Source organism: Vanessa atalanta, chromosome 10, assembly GCF_905147765.1.
Source record: "Vanessa atalanta chromosome 10, ilVanAtal1.2, whole genome shotgun sequence".
Lineage (NCBI taxonomy): Eukaryota > Metazoa > Arthropoda > Insecta > Lepidoptera > Nymphalidae > Vanessa > Vanessa atalanta.
Genome location: NC_061880.1, coordinates 1,335,357 through 1,361,269, shown reverse-complemented (window position 1 = coordinate 1,361,269; position 25,913 = coordinate 1,335,357). Strand labels below are relative to the sequence as shown.

At 34.9% G+C, this 25,913-nt stretch overlaps 3 protein-coding genes across 4 annotated transcripts; 1 reads left to right on the top strand and 2 right to left on the bottom strand.

The window, feature by feature from the left end:
- Positions 1–790: 790 nt before the first annotated feature.
- Positions 791–8,525, bottom strand: LOC125066886 (kinesin-like protein KIF20B). Its single transcript, XM_047675196.1, has 14 exons — positions 8,076–8,525; positions 7,524–7,778; positions 7,109–7,237; positions 6,760–6,876; positions 6,524–6,674; positions 6,244–6,436; positions 5,539–5,687; positions 5,202–5,331; positions 4,729–4,873; positions 4,291–4,383; positions 4,041–4,076; positions 3,695–3,779; positions 1,377–3,354; positions 791–1,101 (listed from the first exon to the last, which is right to left on the bottom strand). The coding sequence occupies exons 1-14, from the start codon at positions 8,427–8,429 to the stop codon at positions 960–962; spliced, it is 3,957 nt and encodes a 1,318-aa protein (XP_047531152.1). The 5' UTR covers positions 8,430–8,525; the 3' UTR covers positions 791–959.
- Positions 8,526–8,850: 325 nt separating this feature from the next.
- Positions 8,851–18,739, top strand: LOC125067037 (adhesion G protein-coupled receptor A3). The gene is made up of 9 exons (XM_047675414.1): positions 8,851–9,331; positions 9,535–9,600; positions 9,693–9,908; positions 10,507–11,384; positions 11,470–11,618; positions 11,873–12,052; positions 12,268–12,496; positions 12,577–12,708; positions 13,193–18,739. The coding sequence occupies exons 1-9, from the start codon at positions 9,102–9,104 to the stop codon at positions 16,015–16,017; spliced, it is 4,905 nt and encodes a 1,634-aa protein (XP_047531370.1). The 5' UTR covers positions 8,851–9,101; the 3' UTR covers positions 16,018–18,739.
- Positions 18,740–18,798: 59 nt separating this feature from the next.
- On the bottom strand, positions 18,799–24,551 carry LOC125067038 (epoxide hydrolase 4-like). 2 transcript variants are annotated; one of them, XM_047675416.1, is made up of 6 exons: positions 24,204–24,551; positions 23,662–23,972; positions 21,991–22,114; positions 21,176–21,284; positions 20,544–20,797; positions 18,799–20,160 (listed from the first exon to the last, which is right to left on the bottom strand). In XM_047675416.1, exons 1-5 carry the CDS (start codon positions 24,417–24,419, stop codon positions 20,562–20,564), a joined length of 996 nt encoding a protein of 331 aa, XP_047531372.1. In that variant the 5' UTR covers positions 24,420–24,551; the 3' UTR covers positions 18,799–20,160; positions 20,544–20,561. The 2 variants fall into 2 exon arrangements, with proteins under 2 accessions (XP_047531372.1, XP_047531371.1); XM_047675415.1 differs by having other exon boundaries at positions 20,544–20,732.
- Positions 24,552–25,913: the final 1,362 nt, after the last annotated feature.

The following is a 25,913-nucleotide window of genomic DNA, read 5'->3' as shown; positions in this document are numbered from 1 at the left end:
AGCTAAAATTAAAAGCAATGACATCCGCTAAGAATTTTACGAAACTCCAACCCTAATGGGGTAAAACGGGTTTGGAAGTTTGTTTTATAAATTTCGCGCGGGTAAAACCGCAGTTTCAGCTAGTATTTTATATTTATGTTATAGTTAGGACATACTTAAACGTATGGAAACTGGATTTTTTTTCCTTCCAGTTCCATTGCACCGTAAGTAATATTTAAGCTTCTTCCATATTAAATATCCTATCAGGTAATTCACAAAAATTGAGTACTGAAAATATATTTAAATTAAATAAATATTTTTGTTTGTCGATTTATATAATGAATAAGGACTAGTCGCTTCCATTTTTAGGAAGTATTAATATTCCTACTTATTCATCCAATTATGCATAAAGCTCGTTCTGGGTGTGACTTTTACATTGCGCTATGGACTTGCTATTAATTAATTACAAATTTGTATTGATTTTTTATAAAATATATATAATATACGATGATGTTTTAAGTAGTGACTGGGTGATAAGTGTATAAAAATATATTGATATTTATTATTGTGATTTTTATTAAATAACTGACCCAATTCGTTTCGATGCAGGCACAATGTATTTATATGTATTTTGTTTAGGAAATATGCTGTAATTTAGTAAACAATGTCAACAAACTCTGATTTTTAAGTTATATGTAATGCATTATATAATATGCTATATTAAGGCGATGACGGCTAAAGTATTGAATTCAACGGATTAAACCCTATTAATTATTCAACTAGAATTGCATAAAATAAAAACAGTTTAGTGGTATAATTTTATTAATTAAATTAAATACATTGAATGATTCATTTTTGTACCTCAATGCGACTTGATTTATTAACTATGGAATTTACTATTGCAGTCATGTGAAATCATTGAGTATTAAAAGAAAAGCTTTTATTTTTTTAATAATATAATAAACATCAAGTCATTTGACTTAAAGCTTGCGACGAGCTCTGGGTCGGTGGTAAGAGGGTCGCGGAACGTATACTCGTTCGTTGCTGTCTCCTGTTTGATTCAAGCTCTCTTCGAGGGGTTCCGCCCGCGGTGTGAACAGCTTTCTACGGCTTCTTGTAATGCTGGGATAAAAATAAAAATATTACATAACTCGTAAGAAATAAGCAGTAATATTTCTATAAAGTTTATAAGGTTATATAATTATAAATATAATATAATTCAGTGTTTTTACATATTATTGATTAAACATAAAATTCTGATACATTATATTTGTAATCATTGTATCAATCTTTTTGGTCTTGCTTTATTATTACTGTAATAATGACCATTATTTTACAAAAAAAAACTATTTATTCAAAATATTAAAATTGATAAGATTAATATTACATCTGATTACCTTTTAGATGGACAGCTCTGTATGCCAAACATAGGTGGTTGATTTTCGTCATCCGCCATTCTTTCGGGCGAAGGTATATCTTTACTTTGTTTTATTGCAGCTGGAATGTCCATTGTAACATCGGAAAATTCAGTCTGAAGATTAACTATATCTTTTAATTTATTTTCTTTCTGCAAATCAGCTTCTTCTTCGGAAGCATTCTTACGTCTGCGTAATCTTAAATTTCTTTTCGTCGGCTTTGGTTTACTTTCACACTTTGAAAGGCTTTCCATGATTACCTCTTCGTCGGTATTCTTATTTTTTCCCCTTTTGTTCTCATTCTTGGGTTTTTCGATTTTAGATTTATGCCGCAAATTATACTTAAGTTCATCTGCTTCAGATGTTTCATCATTATTAGTGTTAGTATCCGCAGTAGTGTCCTGAACATTTTGGGATATAAGTAAATCAAATTCTGTATCACGTGGTGCTGAAACATCTTTGTAAATATTCTCAAATTCTTCAATTGTGTTATCTACTTTTGTTTCGTTTATTTGTAATTGAGATTCATCATTTACTACAAATCCAGGTGCGTTTTCTTTTGAAACGATTTTGTCATCTACTTCAGTAATATCAGAAGAAGCTTCTTGCACTTTTAGTTTTTCTGGCAATGTTTCAATAATTTCATCTACAAGTGATGGTTCAGATATTGCTGCTTCTTCTTTTATTTCAGTTTCTGATTTTCTCTCAACTTTAATTTGAGTTTCTGCCTTCAGAGGAGCTTTATCGTCCATTACATGATCCTCGACAGGGTTTTTAATATTTTTAACAGTTTCCTTGTTTTTTACTTCATTAAAAGCTTGTGGTGAATCAAGACCTTCAAACATGTCAATAGAGTCATATTTTTTTGTTAGTCTTAATTTATGTACAGAACTCATACCTTCAGCTTGTCTAGCGATACTTTCTCCTAGTAATTTCTTTATCATAGTTGGTTCAAAATCATTAGTCACTTCGTCTTTTACAATTGGCGGTGACCGGTAATCGTCAGTTTGATTTTTACCTTCAATGTCGATATGTTTTTTATTTGAGCGGATAATGTCAATGTTATTGAAGTATATTTTCTTATCTTTCGATTTGACTACAGTAGCTGGTGTTTTCGGTGATAAATTTGTAGATTCTTCGTCAAAGTAATTTCTTTTTTCGTTTACAACTTTAAAGTCAGAATAATACCTATCATCTACATTTTGTTCCGCGTCAGAATTAAATGCATTTGCAGCTAACTCCAAGCTTTCGAATTGAGCTAAAGAGTTGTTACCATCACACGATTTCTTATTACAGCTTATAATTTTATTTATAAATATACCCGATTTTTTATTAAGTTCAAGAGCATCATCAGGTACTGTTTCTAATAAAATCTCATCAGATTTTGTAAGTTTATCTGATCCAAGCGATTTTTTAACGTCATCTTGATCATCAGAATCTCTACTGCACTCAGAAACACTATTATCTGCACTGCTGATTGAAAAAGTAGCTCTGCTGAAAGAACTGGCTCTTGAGGGAATATCTTTCATATCATTTACTTTATCTTCAATAAAATATGTACCTCTGGATGACTTCTTAACCTCCTGCAATTCTTTGCTATCGGGTAACGTATCACTGCTCTCACTCATAGGGTCGTTAATGCATCCACTGTCTGCTCTATTCACACTTATATCTTTACTAGTCTCATAAGTACAATCATTATCATGACTTTCATTGCCTTCATCTTCCTCCTTCAGAGTATCTCCGGTTTTATCTAAATCACTGACCTCTTCTGAATGTTCGCTATTGAAACTTGTATGATTAACAAAACTTTGTCTTAACATTCTAGAACGATTTATGTCCTCCTTCCTAAATGTCGGTTCTAGACTTTCGTTACACGGATCTTCTTCTTCATCAGTGTTATCACTATCAGTCACTGACATAACATCTTCATTAGAGGGATTTTGATCATCAGCTTTTTCTAAAAAAATAATAATAATATTCAAGTAAACTAAAAATTAAATTTATTTTTTACTGATACTTTGGCATAAATAATAACGACAATATTTATTTTATGAAACAACCAAATAGATAAAGGTGAATATAAGAAATTAAAAAACTGAGCTTCCATCTCTTAGTGCTTGTGTGCTAGTAGAACATTTATGCATGAATTGTAATAAACTAATTTCCGACAATTATTCGACATTTAAAACATCTTTCAAATGTCGAATTAAGATTTGTGTAACAATGATAATGTGAGAGGAATAATCAATTAATTTGGTAATCGTAGAGACATAAGTGTGGGACATAATTAAACTCACCATCTCTTTCATCAATACATGCACGCAGATGTTGAACTTCCTCTTCTGCCCTTGCGCGAGCCAAGCGTTCAGCGGTTAAATTCTCCTAAAAAGAGACAAATTTGTTTAATACTTATGATAACAGAAAAGGCTAGGTAGAAAGTCAATTGTCAAATTATAATGGTTTTAAAAATGCTCAATTATTTATTGTAGTGTTGAGTGAGTTGAGCTTTGATTCTTGTGTAAATATCTACAATAATAGTCTGAATAGATCGCATTTTTACTCAAGCTATAAAGAACATTTTTGCTTTATATCAATATATATGAGCAAAAATGTAATTAGCACTAATATCCTTTTGAAGCCTACCTCTAATATTGCAATTTCGGTCATCAGCTGTGTTATCTGAAAAAAGAAACATTGATAATTTTTAAATGAACAAATGTATCAGTTAAAATTTACCTAGATAGACAGAAATGGATAAAAATTGGATAATTACTGGCTCAATGTGTGGAAGCTATGTCAATTATTACCAAAATGAATTATACCTTAGGGAACTGGATAACAAAAGCACGCAAAATTATATAAAATATTTTTTTATACAACAATTGTTTCATACCTTGTTTTGCAATATTTTAGATGGAGTGTCACTGCTGGAAGTATGTTTAACTGAACTAAGTTTATTCTCATATTCTTCGGCCATTTCGTCCATCTGTAAAATTCATAGATTTTTATAAACAAAATTAAAAAATATTTAAGGTAGTATAGTATATTTTATTAAGATTTCACTAAAATAGATTGTATTTTTTTTATAAATTGTTCTAAGTAATTTATATTTGATGCAATTAGGTTTATATAAAAAAATTGAGGTGCATTTAGAAAATTGTTCTGCCCCTGCCGGGAAAAATGAAGTTTACATAAATATAATGCAACAGAAATATAGATAGTGTGTATGTATTCAATTAATGTTAATATACATTATTGTACACCACAAAATGCTCATTATCCTACACTATACTACCCAAACAGTTAATTCCATTAATGTGGTTTATATAACCTCGACTCGCAATGCCTGCATCTGTTCCTCATAATATTGCCTAGAGATCTCCTTTGCTTCCTCCACAAGCTCGCGCATGGTGTCTGCGGCTGAAGCCTGACGTTGCTCCATATTCGCAGAAAGCTCTCTGTTACGAGCTTGAGCCCTGGACAAAGGATTTTTTTAAGTAATGTGCGACATTAAGATTGACAAATTAAACATTTGGTTTGTGATTTTAGTAAAACCAGAATACACCAATATACAAAGTAAAACTGTTTGGGGGTAGAATAATTGGCGAATAAGCTGTACAAGGCAAGTGCGCGTTGTGTTCTACCATTGGTTAAATTTTCAACTGTTTATCAAAAAAATATAAAGAATGACCAAATTCGTTATTTCTGAATTCACAATTAAATTTCGATTTATTCTAGTTTTTAGACAGAAACAATTTGTTTTTTTTTTTTTTGTATTTTTTAACTTAGTTTTCTCTTTCTTACTGGACTAATTCAAAGTGTAGGCGTTCATTTTCAGTTCGCAGTTTGATCACTTCTGAATTGTAGTTGAAACTGCTGTCCTGTGTGCTGCTCTCCAAGGTGCTGGGATAATCGGATAAGGTATTGTTGATCTCTGTTAACGAAATAAATAAATTACAGCTAGAACAAGCATTCACAATGTCAACAGATTTTGCATTATATCAACCACAACCATTGTGAGTAAAACTATTTGTTTAGTTTAACAAAAGCTTTCTTTCTGACTGAATTTCTAAATTTAAAACTTTTACAAGTGTATAGACTGACCAGCTATATCATAACATTAACATTTGTTTATGCTTACGTATGTCTCGGGCGACGGCCGCGAGTTGCAGCACGTGCCGAGTCTCGTGCGCGTACTCCCGCGACGGGTTGAGCGTCACCACCATGCTCACCGCCTCCCCGCGAGCTCCCGACAGCCCGGCGCCCAGCAGCCGCGTCAGTTTAGACTCCCTGTTTATTATTATATATACTCATGAGTATGTAAAAGACTAGATCAATGTCACCCCTGAGTCAGAGAAACTAAATATAAAATGAATATCATGGTGTATATAGTCATAACGCGCAGAAGTTTTGGGGCAGGGAAAAATGTTTAGTATGGGGAAAGACATGCGTAACTGAATATATTGATACAACTTACAATTGGGTAAAGAACTTAAATAATATTCTAGTTATCATTAAAATACAAGGTGATCAGGTGTATGTGTCGAAACCCTGGCTAGTGGCAAACAGAACCAGAAATATTTGAGTTTTTAAAATAACAAACCATATTCAATAATAAGTCCATGATTTTTTTCTATATCATCATAATTTTAAAATTGAGATATTTGAATATAAAATTTTGAACACCTCGTCAAACACTCCCAAGTCTATTATGGTATTATTTTGCTAGACAGAAAAATAGTGTCAAAAAGACTGAAAATATACCAAGTAGTGTTATAGAAGATCTGGCACAGACTACTTTCTTTTCATAGGTATATATATCATTGATACCAGAGGCCAGACTCACCGGTAGGGCACGAGCGCGGCGCGGGCGGTGCCGCGCTTGCGGCGCAGCGTGCGCAGACAGCGCTCCAGCACGTGCAGCGACGAGTTGATGGCGCGCGACTCGTGCATGCGCGCGCCCGTGTTGCGCGTGCGCGCCGCGCGCTCGCAGCCCGCCAGGTCGCACAGCCGCACGCACGCGCCCCCCACGCCCTCCGCTGCGACACGCAACGTCCCATCATCACACACTGATTTTAACTTATTTCATTGAAACATTTTTTTTAAATATATTACATTATTCTTACGTGTTTCAGTGAGCATAGTGATGGTGAAAATGCAATGTGACCGTGAAGATTGTGCATGTATTCCCGTAGCGGCCACTTGCAAGTTGTGTTTACCAGCTACCATTATGTCATAAGCTTCTTCACCCGACCTAACGAATGTTTGAGTTGCTCCCTGAGGACAGTTACATTCAGAGATGTTAATTTAATTTATATATGAGGTTAAATTCTGTTCATCAAAAGTGTTTAAAAAAACTTACCTTAACATACACATTGCCACTTGAGTCTTCTCTGATAGCCAACTTCGGAGCATTTCTTCTGTCACCAGGGGCCAATAAATCATAGATCCCTTCATTATAAATTTCTATAAATGAGACCTGCAAGAGGATTGTCATTTTAACACAATGTAATATTTAATCTTTTCATGCCATAAAATAAGCATTGATTTTATTTTAAATCATGTTTATGGAATAAGGTCCCTCTTAAGATTATTCTTGTGTTTATTACAATATATGATAAATTGATTATGTACTATTATTGTTATTTTTTTTTACATAATTGTGTGTTACAAAAATAAAATTAGATAAACTATTATTTACTTTTACTCACCCATAAATAGTGCCTGTTTCTATTAGAGAGGTTTAGATTACTATATGTGAGGTCACCAAATAGCTGAGCACTCATTCGCCGATATTTGTCTCTAGAGGGAGCAGAAACCTGCCTCAGTCTCTTTACCCACTGAAAATAAATCATTTAATTTTTTTATAGGCACTTTGTGACAGTAAAAGAGTTTATATCTGCATTTACAGTGAGTATAATTCCTTTTTTTAAATATGTAGAAATGTTTAAAATTCCTTTTTATGTCAATAATATACAGTATGAGATATTACAGTAATTTAATTATATTTAAATAAATGACAGATATACTGTTGTTTCTATCTTGAGCCTAAGTATAGTAAACATTTTAAATATATAAGCTTATAGTTACAAAATTATAATAGTAAGCTATGAAAAACTAAAAAACCTGCAATTCATATTCCTGCTCAGCATGACTCAGTTTATCAGCACCAGATTCAGAAGGCTTGAACAATGGTCTTTGTGCTGCTTCAACAATTTTAAACACATATTCTAATGATCTCGGCACCAGGCCCGGAGATGCAACTGTGCCCATAAGTGTATATGTCTTCCCTGAACCAGATGCTCCATATGTGAGGAGAGTAAAGCTATTACCTTCAGGTAGCTTCTGTAGATTCTCCTTCACGACATGCTCGAATATTTCCTAAAAGTATAATAAAAACGTTATTCTTATCCAATATGTTAATTTTGTAATGTTCAAACGCAATATATAATAATAATAATTTATTTATTCACACACTCAAGAAAAGTACACAATTTTTATGCTTAGTAACCTAGGGCTTTCACATTATCACCAAAAATAGTGGGCCTCTGACCCCGAAACTAATGTAAATTGTCATATCAGAGTCAGCGATTCCTCAACAATTCATTGCACACTAGATTTCTAAATAGGATATATAAATTCATTGTAATCATTAATCTGAATTTATATTTATCTTACCTTTTGACTCGAATCTGCTCCAAAAATGTGCGAAAACGTATACATTTTCGAAACATTGTGCTGAGTTCGTCTTCCATGACCTGCTGTGGTGGTATCCAAAGATGTTATCAAACAGCGATCGGATCGAACTTCGTAAAGATTACTGGCTGTATTGCACGGTTTTAATCTAAGATACACTTGCACTAACTCAGGCTCTTCACAATCAGAATCCTCTTCAAATAATTCTAATAAATTCGTTCCCTTCTGAGGTCTAGGTCTCATGAATGGGTTCGATATCAAAGGGGGACGAGGTTCAATAAAAGAAGGTATGTCTCTCCTCGATACTTCATTTTCAGAACACCTTGAATCGAACATGATATAATAAATATTACTCTATAAAAACATTTATAACAACAAACATTCAGCGAAAACCAACGGTTCACCCTTTTTAATTTTTAAATTTGTGATATTTTTTTTATCTGCCAGAAGTAAAATAGCATTAGCTTCCAGCTTTTTGCTACATATCCATAGATTATCAAGCTAGTGCTACACATAGGTTAAATGTTGCTTTAAAGCTTAAGCGACGAAATGTTATGATGATCTGACTCAAATTATGCTTACATTTCTAAGATATGAATAGAAACTAAAATGTTAATATTCGACAGTTATTCTAATTCTACGAGCTGGGTTCTTAAAGCTTTCTTCAGATAGAGTTTATTATCTTTGAGTTAATGTCAGATTTTTCATTCGTTCCCTGGCTTTTAAAGATTCAGTTCAATCACTCAATCACCGTTCACCCAATCAGTCATTTCTAATGATGTCGGATCAGTGCTTGTATTTCATCGTATTATTGTTTATTTTTCTATTTACTAATAATTAAACCAGTGCCAAAACCGAGATGAACCGTAAACAGTTTTTTTTTCTATAAGTTATTAATAGAGTGACCGGTGTTTGTGATTACTTAATTGTAACATTGACGTAGTGAGGAATTTATTAAGATGTGATTATTTTTCGGATTTGGCTTTGTGCCATCGATTTTATTTGAAAATGGGCAAAATGAAGCTTTTCTCGATAGTCGTACTATTCCTGCTCGTGAAGGGGTCGCTAGGCTTCTGTCCGTCGCTCTGTTCGTGTAAAGGAAACAGATCGAGCGATGGTGTCACTTTGGACCCGCAGCCCGGAGAACTATTGAAGTTAAAATGTGGCGGGAGCCCTGCACAAATCACTGAACTCAAAGAAATAGATCTAAGCAAACTCTCGACAGTTGTTGTAAGCTTGTAAGTCATCATTTGTTTTAATTACAATCAATGGTATGGTTTTAAACCAACAAACATTCTGAAGAACAGGTGGCAACTATCAGTTAGTGTAAACAAAAACAGAATATGTTACAATTAATACATAAATAAATGAAATAAATAGTAAACAAATTTGTAAGTGATATGTATTATTTCTACAAAGTAAACACAAACTTTTTTTTTAGGAATCTATCAGGAAATGCCATTTCAACATTATCGAGAGATCTTCATCTGCCCAACTTACAAAAGCTGTAAGTATCTTTAATAACATGTAATAAATTGAATTGTTGATTATTTTATACATTTTTATATTGATGAATATAACCCTTAACATTTTTTACAGAGACCTTAGTAGAAACCAAATATCATTGATAGAATCGGATGCATTCTATAATATGACATCACTACAAAGATTAGATCTCTCGCATAATCAGATCAGTAATGTTTATAAGGAAATCTTTAAAGGGCTTGTAAATCTAGAGAGACTCATTTTATCGCAAAACCATATCTCAGTTCTGAGTATGGGAACATTTGATTATCTTGTTGGGTTGAAACAAATGTAAGTATTTTCTTATTATTTTACCAATGAATTTAAAGATACATTAACAATACATAGAACAACCACCAGGGAACTATGATTTTAAATCCCATGCACTGGTAACTTGTCACTCACCCTTTAAATTCAAACCGAGTAATAATATATATTTAAATATTTTACAATATACTAAAGTTTTTTTAAAAACAACTGACTGAGCTTCACTAAAGATAAATTAAGACAGTTTTAGTTAGTAGTAAAAAAATTATAAATTCTATAAAATAATTCTGACTTTAATATAAGTTCATTAAAATTTTAATGTAATAAATAAAAACATTAATTGAAGGAATAATATCTATATAAAGATAATTTACTTTTCATAATGTTAGATAGATTATATACTTATTAATTTAATTCACTTTTTACAAAAGAGACTGTTTAAAATTAACTTAATAGAAGAACAATCGAAACATTTATTGACTCAAAGAAATCTTTGAATATCTTTTATTTGAAGTAACAGTTTTATTTATACTTTCTACTTTCAATGTTTTTTTATCATTATATTCCACAACTTCTATTGAAATGACCAATAATATTTATATATTTTTAATTATTTTTTCAGAGACATAACAGATAATCCTTTGATATGTGACTGTGAACTACTTTGGGTAGGAGACTGGTCCAGAAATACGAGTGTAAAACTAGTTGGTAACCCGAAATGTGCATTTCCTGATAACATGGTCAATAAAACAGTTAGGAAATTAAAAATATTCCTTGACCTATCTGTCTGTGGAAGTGTGCTCCCGTCTAATACTCTGATAGTGAAGCCGAGTCATGACCAAGTAGTATTTGAAGGCGATACCTTAGTTTTAACCTGTAATGCCCCATTTGCATCTGTCATAGCAAAGTATGAACTGAAATGGATACATCCAATGTTAGAAATATGTGACGTAAATGTAACGAGTACTGATATGCAAGAGGAAGGCTTAGCAGAAACAACTATATATTTTCCGAACATTACAAACCATCATACCGGTAATTGGACGTGTATGTACAATGACCAAAACCACATACGGCACAATTATACAGTTCAAGTTCTTGTGTTGTCGAATCAAACTCAGTATTGTCTGACTAATTATACTATAAACAATAAAGGATTGTATTCCTGGCCTCAGTTACTGTTGAATCATACAGCTACTATCCCTTGTCGCAATGGTGACGGGGTTGCTTATAGAACTTGTAATGAAAATTCAAGTTGGGGTCCAGCTAACACCTCGGAATGTTCATACATTAGTAATATAACAAAATTGCTACAGCAGTTTGCATTATTGAATGTCAGTCTTGTGCAGTATTCCGCACTGAATGCTACAGAGCGATTAGCGATGTTGATCCAAGAGAAGACATACCCTTTGGTAGAGATTTTAGATCCTGATGATGTTATGTTTATCGCCCAAGCGATCAGAAACTATATGCAGTATATATCTGAGGAGAGGGACTTAGGTATGTGTTTATAATAATGTTTTTTATGCATGATCGTTTTTGTAGAGGAAATGTATTATTAATAAGCTTATAACATTAATTTCAGGCTCTACACTCTTAGATGTGATAAGTTCGGTTATGAATATTTCCACTTCAGTCATGTCACAAGCAGAGACACAGTACGGCTCATGTACAGATATGGTTAGAGCCGCAGAAGAGATATCAGCTTTTACCAGCAATGTACAGGGACACAAGGTTTGTTTATTTTTATTATATGGTTTTTCCGTTTAATGAAAAAATGATATATTATTTCAACAAACTATGATTTTCACTTGTGGACTGAGTCTTTTTGGTTAAATTACCTATATATTATTCTAACATTAGAACAGAAAAACAGTAAATTCTTGTCTATAGCTAGAGGTAAGTTTCCAGCCACGGGTGAGCACCCTGTAGTTCTACTGTATCGATCCGTGTTAAGTTCCGGTCAAGAAAGGTCCTTGGTATTCCAGGTGAACTTAGCGGTGGAACGCTTCCCGGTGGGCGAGGGGTTCAGCGGCGTGACGTGCGTGTGGTACAGCGCGCGGCGAGGCGACCCGCCGCGCCTGCACTGCTCCACCACCAACCGCACCGTCGCGCACCGCAGCGCCCTCACGCGCGCCTCCGACGCGCTCATACACGCCAGCGTGCAGGTGACCTCGCCTGTCGCCCTCCCGCCGCGCCTAGCGCCCCGCCTTAGCGGTGTTTCGATACCGATTTCGGCGGCAATGCTTTCTTGCGCCGTTGTCTATCCTTTGATGTTTTTCATAACCGATCAGTGAATTGTGAAACTATATAAAAGTTTCAATTCAAACATACAAATAAAAATTTATGAATCTGTTTAGGAGATCGCATTTATCGATTTCAGATCCCGCAGTCCCTCCTCTACAGCACGACGGACTGCGGAACGCTTCTGCACACGAAGACTCACGATCTCGTGATAGCCATGTACGAGGACGCCTCGATGTTCCCGCTGCTACCCGAGATGGAAGACGGGCACTCCCCCGGACACCGGTCGAAGGACTACTACGGAAGGAGCACCAAGCGGGAGGACATGAACATGGAAATCACGTCGCCCGTTATCGGGTTTCGACTGAGTCAGTAGCCCAACGACCTCGGCGAAGTGTGATATCGTCCGTACCCACAAACGAATAAGGTGTAACTCTTTGTCGGCCAGTGAACGTGTCCCTGCAAGGCGAGCTGCTGGAGCCCGTGATCGCGACGGTGCGCGCGCGCTCGGTGGGCGGCGTGGACGGGCGCGCCGCCACGTGGGACCCGCTCGCCAGGCGCTGGACGGACAACACCTCAGGTGCGGGACGCGGCCCCACCTGTCGCGAGAGAAACATTTGGGATCATTTTCTTTTTTACATTAGCGGCCTGTAAATTTCCCACTGCTCGGCCGAGGCCTCCTCTCCCTTTGAGGAGAAAATTTAGAGCATATTGGGTTGGTGGAATACACATGTGGCAGAATTTCGTTGAAATTAGACACAACAGACACGGAGGTTTCCTCAAGATGTTTTCCTTCACCGCTGAGCACGAGATGAATTACAAACACAAATTAAGCACATGAAATTCAGTGGTGCTTGCCTTCGTTTGAACCCGAAATCATCCGTTAAGATGCACGTGTTCTACCCACTGGGCCATCTCGGCTCATATTTGTGATCAGATTATTTTAATAATACTGATAACATAAGCACAATTATTTTTGTTGAGCATCATTTTCCTAGTGCAGTTTTAATTTTTGTACAACTTTTACAATTTATATTAAAATAATTGTTTAAAATTTATTTCAGATTGCAAAGTCTCACACGTAGTTTCCGAAATGATAATCATCACTTGCACGAGACTGGCCTACGTCGGCCTCCTGCAGAACGTCGAAACCGGAATATACGGAGCCAGAACCGACGGGGCGAGGTTCAAAGTGTCCCACCCGGCGGTGTATGTCGGGAGCCTCATCCTCATCGGCTGCGTGAGTTGCGCCACGCTCACCTACATCATGTGCTACCCGGCCATACAAATGGCCAAGAAGACGAAACACGCCCTGATCAACACCTGGATAGCGATCGGCTTGCTCTGCTTCATGTATACTCTGGGTATATACCAGACCGAAGACGTCAAGCTGTGTCAAATATTGGGACTTTTAATACATTACCTGTCCCTCTCTTGTCTGCTGTGGATGTGTGTGTCGGCTAGCAACATGTACAAATGGGTGACAAAGACACACAATCCAGTAAGGACGCCCGAGGATGATATTCCACCGGATGTGCCGATTCAGAAACCGATTTTAGGATTATATTTGGTTGGTTGGGGCATAGCTCTCATCGTATGTGGAATTTCAGGAGCTGTAAATTTGAAAGACTACGCCGGTTACTCCCAATGTTTCCTGAGTACAGCGCCCGCTTTGAGCGCTTTATTTATACCGGGCGGGATATTGTTAATATTTCTGCTAATTCTATTTCTTTTGATTCGGTGTACGATAAGAAATATGAACGTCCAGCTATCGGAAGGTACCCAAGCCACCGAAAATGTGGATTTAGAAATGTGGGAGCCGAACCAAGCCAACGAGGGTGCCGAAAGACGAAGTATAAAATCAGTAGTCGATTCAGAAATAGATGATATCGAACATACGCCGATCATTCAGCTCAGGGCTCAGGTTATTGTGCTGTGCTTATATATGTCCGTTTGGACGTGTGGAGCGATAGCGGTGTACAGACCTCTGCCGGCCTACCTTCCTTACCAAGAAGATATTTGCAGTATAATTTACGCGGTCTGTTCTACTGTCTTGGGAACATTTATACTATTCTTTTATGGGATCGCCAGAAGTGATGTACGAGCGCAGTGGTCACTGATGCACTGCTACTTACAATCCAGTAAGCAATGCTGTAGGAACAGAAGCGTTTTCGATTCGAATCAACAAAATCTACCCGGTAATCAAACATCTACAACTTCGCCACAACACATACCGAACGATAACAGATCACGGTCAGGAAGTCGAAGTTCAAATCGAACTAACACAAAAACGAATAACAGCGGAACTTTTAAAGCCGGAGCAGAATTGAACGGGCAAACGTTGTCCAAAGATGTTAAAAATACTAACGGCAAAACCCCTAACATAAATCTAGTCGTGTTACACAGACAGCAGTATAGGTCGAATAACTCCATGATGACATACCCGGAATCGGGAACAATAGGTCCGGAAGTGTTTTACAATCCGAATCAAATGAATGTAGCAAAGAAATTCTTTAAGAAACAAAGGCAGAACATGAAAAGAAATTGCCTAGAACTGCCGCTGAGACGAGATTGTGACGACGATTCCCACATCTCGCTACCACTTCCCAGTAAGGAAGCCTATAATGGTTTGGCTAGTTTCATTAACGCTGGCAATAAAGTCAACAACACAAATCAACACGTTGAAAGATCGAATAACGGAATCAAGGAACTCCGTAATACCGTAAATCCAAATCTGCTAGAAGACGATTCGAAGGACAATTTCAAAAGCTACTCAACTGATCGGAAATCTTGGAACAAAAACGAGGATCCTAAACACGGCAGAGGGCAAATAATAAACATTTACACGAACGTCCCAGAAACTCAAGTTCCACAACATCAAATTGTTAAAGCTAATGTACAGAAAAATTTAAATGGTCAAAGAAATAGTGTTTCAGAAGAATGTTTGCAGAGTCACGCCAGCGAGCATCCTGAAATGAGGACGATATCGCAACAATGTAGTTTGGAATACAGTTCTGCGTCCGAGATAGCGATGCCCCATACATGTTCTGACCAAACGCTAAACACACATTCGGAAATGACGTCTTGTCAAGATACCCATAGTGCTTTATGTTCCACGAACGAAATAACTGACACCGAGAGCTTCGGTCAATATATCGACTACTTACAACCCAGCAAGGTCTATGAAAATAAAGATCAGATCGATAAATCTTTACAGGACATATCGGAAGAATGTACCATGAACAGCGACGAAGTCAACCGGTCCAGCACCCCGCATAATTTAGAAGCTGGTTTGACAGAGATCGATCACCTACTCGAAAACCCCGACATGGACATTGAAGGTTCTAAAGAGAAAATGGACGATGATAAGGATACGTTCTTTATGGCAAAGACGACATACGATTTCGAAACTTGTAGCACGAATGCAAGTGAACAAGGTTTCGAAAACGAAAGCGACATCTATTGTCCAAACTATCAAATGTCCGAAGTTAGTATACGAAGCCACGGGTTGTACGCTCCATCCCCATCGTCTATGTGCCCAAATGAAATCAGCTTCAGCAATGAGGACGTTTCGACTCTAGAGAGTCAGTATGTTAATTACGATCCGGGATGGCGTAAAACTATAAAGAATAATGCAAAATTAGGGAAATATGTGCCGACACCTGCATTGAGTTGTCCCGAAGTGAATCGTGACAGTAGTCCCATATCGTTTTCGAGTGAGCTGGACGAACTCTACACTCAGATAACGAGTAGGGACAAAGATAGGACGCCGCGCAAAGAGCACCTCGACGTGACCGTGAACAGTGACGTCACGCTGAAGCCGGACAGTGACAGTTGTGTTAGTGAAGCGATCTCCGAAATTGAAGGAAAAGGCGAAACGACGGTCTAAAACATTCATCGTTTGAAGTTTATGTTCGTTCAATATTCATGTATATATTCTTCTTTTAGATACTATTATCGTTTATGACGGTTTGTAACTCAAGATTATAATATATTTATTAAAATATATTGTAATCTATAATAATAATGATGTAAGAAGATATATAAATATTCTCTTTTCGAATACTGCCATTTTGTACTTTAATGAATCAATATCAAGGCGAAATTTGTGCCATTAATTTTAGGTTGTATAATTCTAGTACTAAGTTGTAATTTATCCGTAAAGTTATTTATTTTATATATATATACACATTTTGTAAATGGAGCTGACTCACGGCTTTGACACGGCTTACTCTGAATAATCGAAAAAATGTTTAGTTAGTTAAATTATGACACAAAAGATAAAAAACATTACTGTCAGTATTGCGGTCATCAATGAAGCAGCAGACTCGTGTGGTACCGACTACACTAGATCACATACTACAAAATATATATTGAAGCAAAACATTTGGATTATCTGAGAAATAAGACTGGCACTGCATTGCCAACAGCATTTATTATTATTGCGAACACATTGCAAACTTCTACTGTAACTCGAAACAATGGCTAGAGATGAGCTAGCTCCAAGTAACCGATAGACTCTGCAACAATTGACTATAAAATTAACAAATTATTCCAAATTTTAGAAAATCGAAGAAATCTTGTTTAGATAACTTTATTTTAATAAGTAATGGAGTAAACTAAGCAATATTATAGTACATATTGATCTCTAACATTTTCTATTGTAAATATGTGTAATGTTTTTTATATTTACATTTTTATTAAAACTATAATGACTGTATTTTTAAGTAATATTTAGTTAAAGAAAATTTTGACAAAATTTACTATGAAAAGTAAAATTCTTTGTGGGTTATTCAGTGGTAGGCTCGATAAATGGTAGTAGATATGAAAGTTTTGATAAGGACGATGTGACGTGCCAAAATATTTAACGGAATGTTGTATTAATGTTTTTTAATAAACTCGATATTTTGAGTGTTTATATTGGATTCGAGTGAATTCACAGCCCGCCTAAAGTCTAGTCCAATTATTTGGCTCGCTTCTGTAGCTACATGTTATTGTAGTCAGTTTTCGGTAGACTTTCATCGTTTTAGTTCTGCTTGATTGAAATTAGGATAATGTTTTTACAACTCCGACGACTTTGTATGAAAAGTATTTCTTTGTGTTTTCGGAATATTTTTTTCGATTGAATCGAAAGTAGTGCGACGTGTGCCTCATTGATGTTTGTATATATTTTTAATCTATACTGTTTAAAAGTCTTTTATACATGATGACTATAGATTTGTTTGCGGTGACAGCAAAGTTTACTCTTCAAAGTGTACAGTGTGTAAAATATTGTTGCAGTATATAAAATGTTATGTCATAGACAATATTTTTATTATTAAGAGTCACCATAAAACATGACATTTGTATTTTTCTCTTTCATTGTGTGTAAAATGACCTCCCTCCCTCTCTCATCCCATTCACCTCTGTCAGTGTAAGTGGTATTCGTAGGATTGTTGCCAATTATCTTTGCTTTAAGTTATAGGGTCGTTTGTAAAATCTTTATATTGGTATTTAATGTCTACAAACGTATTTTTTCGTTTACAGTGTTATATTGTACATCTTTTCACTGATTTGGAAGGTTAAAAATATATTATCCGCACATGTCTCGTTTTTTGTGTGGACATAAGAAAGAGACAGGTTCGGATAAAGAGAGTTAAAAATAAATCTTGTTTGTCAAATTATTCTAACAGTAGTTGCGTTATCTTAAAAATTAACGTTTCCACTTTTGAGCGATTGGTCACTCGGTTTAATCACTGAGCATGAAGCAAAAAGAGTAATAACCCCTAAAATTGTATAGTTTCCAGCGCATTGATGTTTGGCCCTGCAGCTCATCCGCTACACGAATGTCCAGATTCACAATGAAAGAAAAAAAAAATACGATGTCTTTGTCATACCCACTTTATGTACTTAATAGCATCATTCTTTGTATATTGTTTTATACTAGAAAATGTTAAAATAAGAGCTAATGTGATATAAAATTCTTTTAAGGAGCGTTCCCATTGCGACAGATATAAAAATGTATCAAGTAAATTTTCTCTTTTCAATATAAAATAATAAATGAAACATCATCTTAGCATTGAACACAATCTGTTGTGTTACTAAGATGTAAAAAAAAAACATTTAAGAACATTTTGTTAAATACTTTTGAAAAAAAGTTTGTGTTTTAGATTTCATTTGTGTTGGTAACTAAATACGTTTGCTTAAAATCCAGTTTTAAGAGTAAGGTTGAGGTTATGGTTTAGAACTGATTCGTTAAATAAAGAAGATAACCATAAATATTTATTTCAATTCATCTTTTGAGGGTAATAAAGAGACGTACGTAGATTCTGTATCTTTCAGACTGCTTTTGAGAAAATCAATGATTTGTATTATATTTTCTGATTTATTTAAATAAAAAATTAACATTTTTTAACTTTTAGAATTAAATTTCATAAAATATTTATACGAACACGTTCTCAAAAGATGGTGTTAGTTTGTTTGACTGGTTTTAACATCCTTTGGCCTTTGATAAAATTCCTCCCTTATTTATGGTAAATTTGTCGCAATGTGATTGTTACTACTGTGCATCGAGCGCACAATTTATTGTAGATGTGGTTTTTAACATATACTGTGAATATTATATGAATAGTGAAAATTTATAAACGGTTAGCTTTTTGTGGGCATATTGCGTAATAAAAGGGCATTTGCACTTTCCTATGTGGTTTTATTTTTTTAATAATATAGAAAATTCTTTGGCCTTAACGCTAAACAAGTCTTTGATTCTGATATGTACCACTAAATAGATAAAAATGCATTTGAACAATAACATTTTTAAACCATTACATAATTAAGTGCTGGCAATATAATCTGACTAATTTAAAAGGATAGTATAGTAATTATATTTAAATTTTTTAATATAAATAAATATATACCTATATAGCTGCAATATTTATTGCAATTTTTCGAAATATTTTAAAACATTAATGACTCTTTAAAAGACAAACTAAATATGGATGAATTTATAATTGATTAAAATGAACAACATTATTTATAGTCTTGATTTTACAAAAAATTGTTAGGAACTAAAAAAGTGTGTTCGTAATGCATTCCAAGCTTAATCCATAAACAATGGTTTTGTTTTTAAAATTTATGGTTTCATTATAGAGTGAAGAGTAATATGTCTGGCACATTCCTTTTTATATATAGACTTCTAAGTTAATAGATTTTGGATATAACAAAAAAAAAAAACAAGTAACCACATCATACTTAAGACGAGTAGGAACTTTAAAATATCACAATTCTGTGGTCTGCTGCTAAAAATATCAACAACCTTTAATTTTCCTAATCATAATAAAATCATTTAACAGTATTTGATAGTTGTAATATATTATATAATAATTTATTCACATTTTTTATTATGATTTGGAAAATGACAAAATTGTGGTTTAAATTTTACTCAAAGATATGTTTTATTGTTTTAGCACCAAACTACAGAATTTATAATAACGTCATGAAATATTCACTTAAATAACATTAAATGATTCCTCTGAACGATATTTACTTTAACAGTTATTTATCTCGTTTTAAACAATATTTTTATCAATGCATTTCACATCCTCTGTGACCTTTTATCAGACGTTAAGACATGTCACGTGATCGCAAACTAATAAATGCAGGGAAATTGATTAAATATGTTTACGAGTTCTGAGCACTTTATGTATGTATGTATATACGAATGTTACTGATAAATAGCAATCCATTTGAACTTTACTGCAATAAAATCTACTTTTTTTTATTTACAATATTATTCTACATCTTAAATAAAATTAAATTGCCATATATTTAAATTTAAAAAATATTAATCTTAGCTATAACAAAAATAGATGCCATTACAATTTTAAACACATTTTTGCTATATAAATAATTCCAAGGTTCTTGGAGACCAAATTCGTACGTCACGCGTTCGCTGGTAACGCTAAGCGGGCAGTGAGTTCTCGTCCCCGGTCGGCGACCGCCCCTAGAACTCTGCCCATTAACCCCTTGGAAACTTCCTCTGTTGGTTTCTGTTTACCTGAAGATAAGTTGTGCATGTATATATTATTTTTATGACATAATCAAATTCAATTCAAATTTTTAACATATCCAATTTTTTAACCTGGAATTCAAAATATTCGAGCTATCTTTGTACATTCTACATAAATTACTCATTTTTACAATTAAATAACATTATTATTCAAAACGAACCCTGGCAAGAAATATATTGAATAGTTGAACCGCCAAACCCCCATAGGAGGCATCTCACTCTAAGATTTGACGTCTCATAAAATTATAATAATATTAAGCAGAAAACTGACTGACGGCTATCAGTCCACCTGGCCTAGCGTTCACCAGCAGCTGAGCTGTCTCAAGTGTTACCATTTACTAATATAATATGAACATTTCGGTCGGACTCACCCACGAGGAAGTCGAGGATCAGAGCGGGCAAGTCCTTGTCCCTGGGGCTGGGGTCGGCCAGCAGGCGCAGCGCGGGGTGCGCGCAGAACTGCGCGCTCGCCACGAGCTGCGCCGCGCTGTCGCGCGCGCCCGCCAGCAGCCCGCGCGCCGCCACCCTGTGCTCGCCCGCGATGCGGTACCACGCCGCGCCTGCGACACGCCGCTCATGTCTCGGATCACCGGTTCACAATAAAAACCCTTCTGTCGAGCAGCGCCTTACGTGATCACATGTAGTGCATCGATCGAAACAGAAAGGGAAAACTTTGGAAAGTCGTAGACAAAATTTATAGTTGAAATTGATTTATAAAATTCTTCGATTGAATTCAAAAAAGAGTGTATGATGATTTGCATGTATAGATAACATATCTATGAAATCTGATTATGTGATGGAACCTGGCAGGTCAAGATCATCGCTAGACTCGGTATAGATTCTAGCACTATTTTCGATAAATAAATGAACTGGGGGACATCCAACAGTCGATGGACCAATTCAAAGAAAACAGTGACAAAAATGTAGTAAAAACCATATTGATTCTGACCTTGTAACTACAGATGCTGACAATGATCGTATAGAATATTAATATATTACGTACTTCTGACGTAGTTCAGGGCGCCACTCCAGTCCCTTGCACGAGAGCTGGCCCACTGGCTACCTTCCTGCATGGCACCTTCAGCTAGCCACTTTTCCGGGAAATATGGCCACTGTAATACCAATAAAATTTAAGTCATGGACATTTATTTAAATGAAGTATTACGGTTTCGGACAAGTTGTAAGCTGTAAAACGGTTTTAAAAATGCTAATGCATATTTCACATAAGGATTTATAATTATCCTTAACATACGTAAACCTCGAATCCTGGAAATCTCGTCCAATTATTGTATAGAATCATTTGTTTTCGCTATTACTATTGAGATGAACATAAGTCATTATTTTCGGAGCCTTACCACCTGAGCTTTCTGCAGGCCCATATAGGTGCTTTAAAAGATTTATTTGGTCGGTTAATTAGGTACAGAGTACATACACATACGGGATATATAACAAATTAACTTCGATCCTGTGGTTGGTTCAGTGCATTGATAGCGTAGTAAAACTGCCTATAAATGATCCACTGTTGGGCAATAGTCTCCTCTTGAGTATAAGGTATTTTACTAGGTAAGATATTGTACTTATAAATAGTTCTAATATTTATGGACGTATTGTCTGTATTCCCAGCACAGCATACTATAAAATAAATTCCTGCCGCCGCGTCTGTATGCGATAAAATAAAAAAAGACTAAACGGATTTTATATATGGTTTTCACTAATGGACGATGTGGCTGAAATTTGACTGTCGGAAAAAAGTATGCCGATAAATAGAGAGGTACATACAAACAGTAAATTAACAATAGTTATAACGTACTTATTTACCTGTATAAAATGTAAAGACCGATGGCAAAACGCTGCAGGTGGGTGTTGCCAGTAGAGATTCGGATGCGGTGCCGCGATCACCGCGAATTTGCTCACCAAGGATCCTTCGCAATGAACCAGATACCTTCAAACAAATATTTTATAGTGTTTATCGGAATACGACCAAGACAATGGCATTCATATATTCTTCATTTACACATATTTATGAGGAAATGAGGTTTTACTGCATTTTTTTTTTCAGTTTTTAAACTTTAAGTAGTTACTCGATGTCTTACAAAAACTTTAATACAGCACACTACAGTAGTCAATACTAAGTAAACATTTCATGAATTTTTGTATCTTCTCTGACGGTTATAAAATGTTGTAAGCTCGTAGGAATTTGTTTGTTCTGAGGGTTACAAAGATTACATTACGCGATGCCATTATAAACTAAAAAAAAACAATTTTAAAGTAATATCATTCTCATTTTTTCTACTGACTGCAATTTTATTTACATAACGCATCTGCAGCCTCTTCCATGTGCTCTGCTTGTGGTTCAGACCACTTGAGCTTCCGTCAAGAGGCGAAGATGATCTTACTCCCCCTCCCTCACCCCCCGTATTCCTAGCTTCCTAACACTATGAGCTATCCTAATTGGGGCCGTCTGAAACGGGACTTGTAAGGACTCCGTCTTAAGTGGCCACGGCATTAGGGTGAGGTGCCTATTTTTTAAGCAGACGGACGTTGGGAGGGCCTAGACGACGCCTTCATCGTCTCCGCCGAGCAAGATTGGTCCTTCCCATTCCCTCACACCCTCTCCTTTTGAATCATTACGGTTTCCAGGAGATCACGGTCCTCCACGCTCTTCTGCTCTCCGCAATTCACGCATTTCACATCCGATTTTATATGCCAATCATTATGCGTATGTCGGAAGGTGATTTAACGTTTTCATTTGATCCTCACGATAACTGCTTCCGTTTGAGATAATTTCAAGTGTCTACTTCAACTAACATAAATCGTTAGGACAATGTTATGATAAATAAATATCATAACGTGCGCGTCGGTGTTTCTGCGCGAGATTTTGGTCTAACCTTTGTCTTATGCGTCTTTTAATTTGAGAATAAAAAGAAAAGCCATGTATGTAGCTACATAGGCTAGACAAGAGAAGACAATAGATGAAGTGGAGGTCCACAATTTCGCACTCAAAAAATTCACTAGTAATTTGTTGTGTACATATTTATTGTGTCATTATTTTATGGATATATTTTAATATCTCTTACACTGTAGATACAATATTTTAATTATATCTATGTGACATACATAATGTTTATCACATGATCAGTATGTGGTCTGAGAACTTTGAATTACTAATTGATAAGAGTACTATATTTTTTAATATCAATTACTGATAGATATGGTATAAGGCCAGGGTCAATGAACTATTGATTTAGCAATATCAATTAAATAAATTAATGAGTGTTTTCCACATGTAGTTATAAATAATTAAAATTTTGGATGAGTCAGTTTTAAATGATACATGACATTCATTAGAAACTTGATGACTCCATTTATAAGAAGAAATATATTCATGATGATAATTAATTATCAGAAAAACATAATGAAGAATACTAAATTGACTGTTTCAGTTAAGTAAATGAACACAGATAATTAATAGTGTCATAGTGAACTTACCAAGTGAGCATACCTCCAATTCCAAAGCCGATGACCACTGCAGGATCACTTTCTGACACACCAAGGGCTATCAATAAAGATTTCAACTCTTCAACAGCCCGTGGTGGAGACAAGTCAATCCTATCCCCTGGTTCACTAGCTCCATTACCTCTAAGGTCTAGGGTTATGACATGATGACCAAGTTCAGCTAAACGCCTGACTACTGATGACCAGCTTGGAACCCAAAGATCTCCATTGTCAGGTGCATCGCCAAGAATGAGTACTATCTGACCATTTTTTGGACCAGTTTCAACATAATGATATTTTACACCCTGAAATAAATATAAAATTATTATTTATTTACATTAATATGTAGCTATAATATTTTTATAATCTTATTAATTAAAATGATCTTCTCATAAGATGATGTAAATTACCAATGTTATGTTTTTTAAGCTTACCTACATATGAAGAAACTTAATAATATATTATTTATATTAAAAATACTTTGAAAATTAAAAAAAAATAGCAATCTTGAAACATAATATAATATATTTACTTACCATAATTTTAATGTAGCAATGTATACCAATAGAAGAGTCTACGGTTAGTTCGACAGGTGGAGAGTTCTTGGATAATTTCCTCCTGTGCCCTTTCCATAACCTTCGAACTGAAAGTTGTATCATTTGCCACAAACCCACAAAAACACATTTTAATATTAACTCCACAGATTCCCACCCAGACACAACATCTAACACTTGCTTCCTTTTAACACCCATTTAATAAATATGTTTTTAAAATAAAATCAGTCTTTAGCCTTTCAGTGTACGCGATCTATAGTTTACGACCCATTCTTATCAGTAGTTATCAGAGTTGATTCGAATAAAACGGATGTCGGTAAGATTATGAAGTTTAAAGAGTGGAAGTTGAACTGTCAATGTCAATATTTTAGATAGGCTGGAATGTGTTCAAATATATTTCAGTAGGAATAATTAATATCGTCATATAGTAATACTAATACGCCGAGTATTATACATGCAGCATACTCAAACCTGATCACGACATAATAACAATGCAATTCAAAATATTAAAAATAAATGTTTTATCTTAATAAAATATGTCTACTCCCAAGGATATGAAAACAAATTAAGGTTGCGAGACAGGGCACTCAAAGCGTAAGACCATAATGACAAACGTTGAAAGGGCAAGTCACGGTGGCTAACGATGGGCTAACGAGTGTCCAGTCACTAAAGTTTAAATCTGCTCAGTTGTCCGGTCAAACGCCTACGGTAATGTAAAAGCAATAAGAATATTTCACTGTTGAAAAATTGCCTTGTGAATGACGAAGTGCTTTGTATCCAATGGAATTCACATTGCACATACATATTTTATGGGTGATTACTGTTGCAGATTCTAGATGGCGCTACTTGTTTATTATAAACGAAGTCGTTTCGTTACATTAATAAACGATTTAATATATTAAAAAAGTTTGGTATTGTTGCTAGGTCTGTAAGGGTATTTTTTTTTAAGCAAGGTATAGGATTCCCAATTTTGATACTGCGCAATAAGAAACTCATTCGGAATTAATATTCATAGATCCAAAAGAAAAGGAAATTATAAATCAACAGACACAAATTTATATTTATTTATTTCCAAGAAACACTAGCTATCAAATACCTGAACACTCTGACTATACTTATGATGTCATAAGACATCATAAGTATAATACCATTAACCATACTCTGATTATCATAAAGTTAAACATCAATCCTATACGATCGGAGAGAGTTAATAAACTTGTGATTATTTTTAAACCTTACTTTCGGACGTGCGATGTTATTTTTTGAAAATATTGATATCGTTCTAGCTCGTTCTTTTACCTACAAAAATCAATTATTGATTATATTTTCAGGTAACAGTATTCTTATTATAACTTATGCGTTGTTCACGTAAAACAATTTTGATATTTAAATAATAATAAAGTATTATTGTTAGTTTAGAAACATATAATACAATTAGGTACATAACTAAAACGTTTCTGTCTAAATATAAGCATATACGTACATTAGTAAAACATCTGTTAAAAATTAATATCGAAAGTATATTTTATTCATTGATGAGTCGCGTTTTGTAAATTTCGATGTTCTTTGTGAATTCTTATCCTCTACTCACATATTTTTTGTTGTGATCAAATAATTCTTTAAGTAATTCAAGATCACTTTGGGCTTTCAAATCGATGTCATGTAGGGAATGAACGCAGGAATTGCGTGTAA

Excerpts from the sequence above, each read along its gene's own strand:
- LOC125066886 (XM_047675196.1), bottom strand. The coding sequence starts at position 8,429 with ATGTTCGATTCAAGGTGTTCTGAAAATGAAGTATCGAGGAGAGACATA. Across the intron at positions 4,077-4,290 it reads CTAAAATATTGCAAAACAAG|ATAACACAGCTGATGACCGA; the intron begins GTATGAAACAAT and ends TTCTTTTTTCAG. Across the intron at positions 3,355-3,694 it reads ATGTATTGATGAAAGAGATG|AAAAAGCTGATGATCAAAAT; the intron begins GTGAGTTTAATT and ends TTATTTTTTTAG.
- LOC125067037 (XM_047675414.1), top strand. The coding sequence starts at position 9,102 with ATGGGCAAAATGAAGCTTTTCTCGATAGTCGTACTATTCCTGCTCGTG. Across the intron at positions 9,909-10,506 it reads CTTGTTGGGTTGAAACAAAT|AGACATAACAGATAATCCTT; the intron begins GTAAGTATTTTC and ends TTATTTTTTCAG. Across the intron at positions 11,385-11,469 it reads ATCTGAGGAGAGGGACTTAG|GCTCTACACTCTTAGATGTG; the intron begins GTATGTGTTTAT and ends CATTAATTTCAG.
- LOC125067038 (XM_047675415.1), bottom strand. The coding sequence starts at position 24,419 with ATGGGTGTTAAAAGGAAGCAAGTGTTAGATGTTGTGTCTGGGTGGGAA. Across the intron at positions 23,973-24,203 it reads ATTGCTACATTAAAATTATG|GGTGTAAAATATCATTATGT; the intron begins GTAAGTAAATAT and ends TATTTATTTCAG. Across the intron at positions 20,161-20,543 it reads GATCCTCGACTTCCTCGTGG|GTAAACAGAAACCAACAGAG; the intron begins GTGAGTCCGACC and ends ACTTATCTTCAG.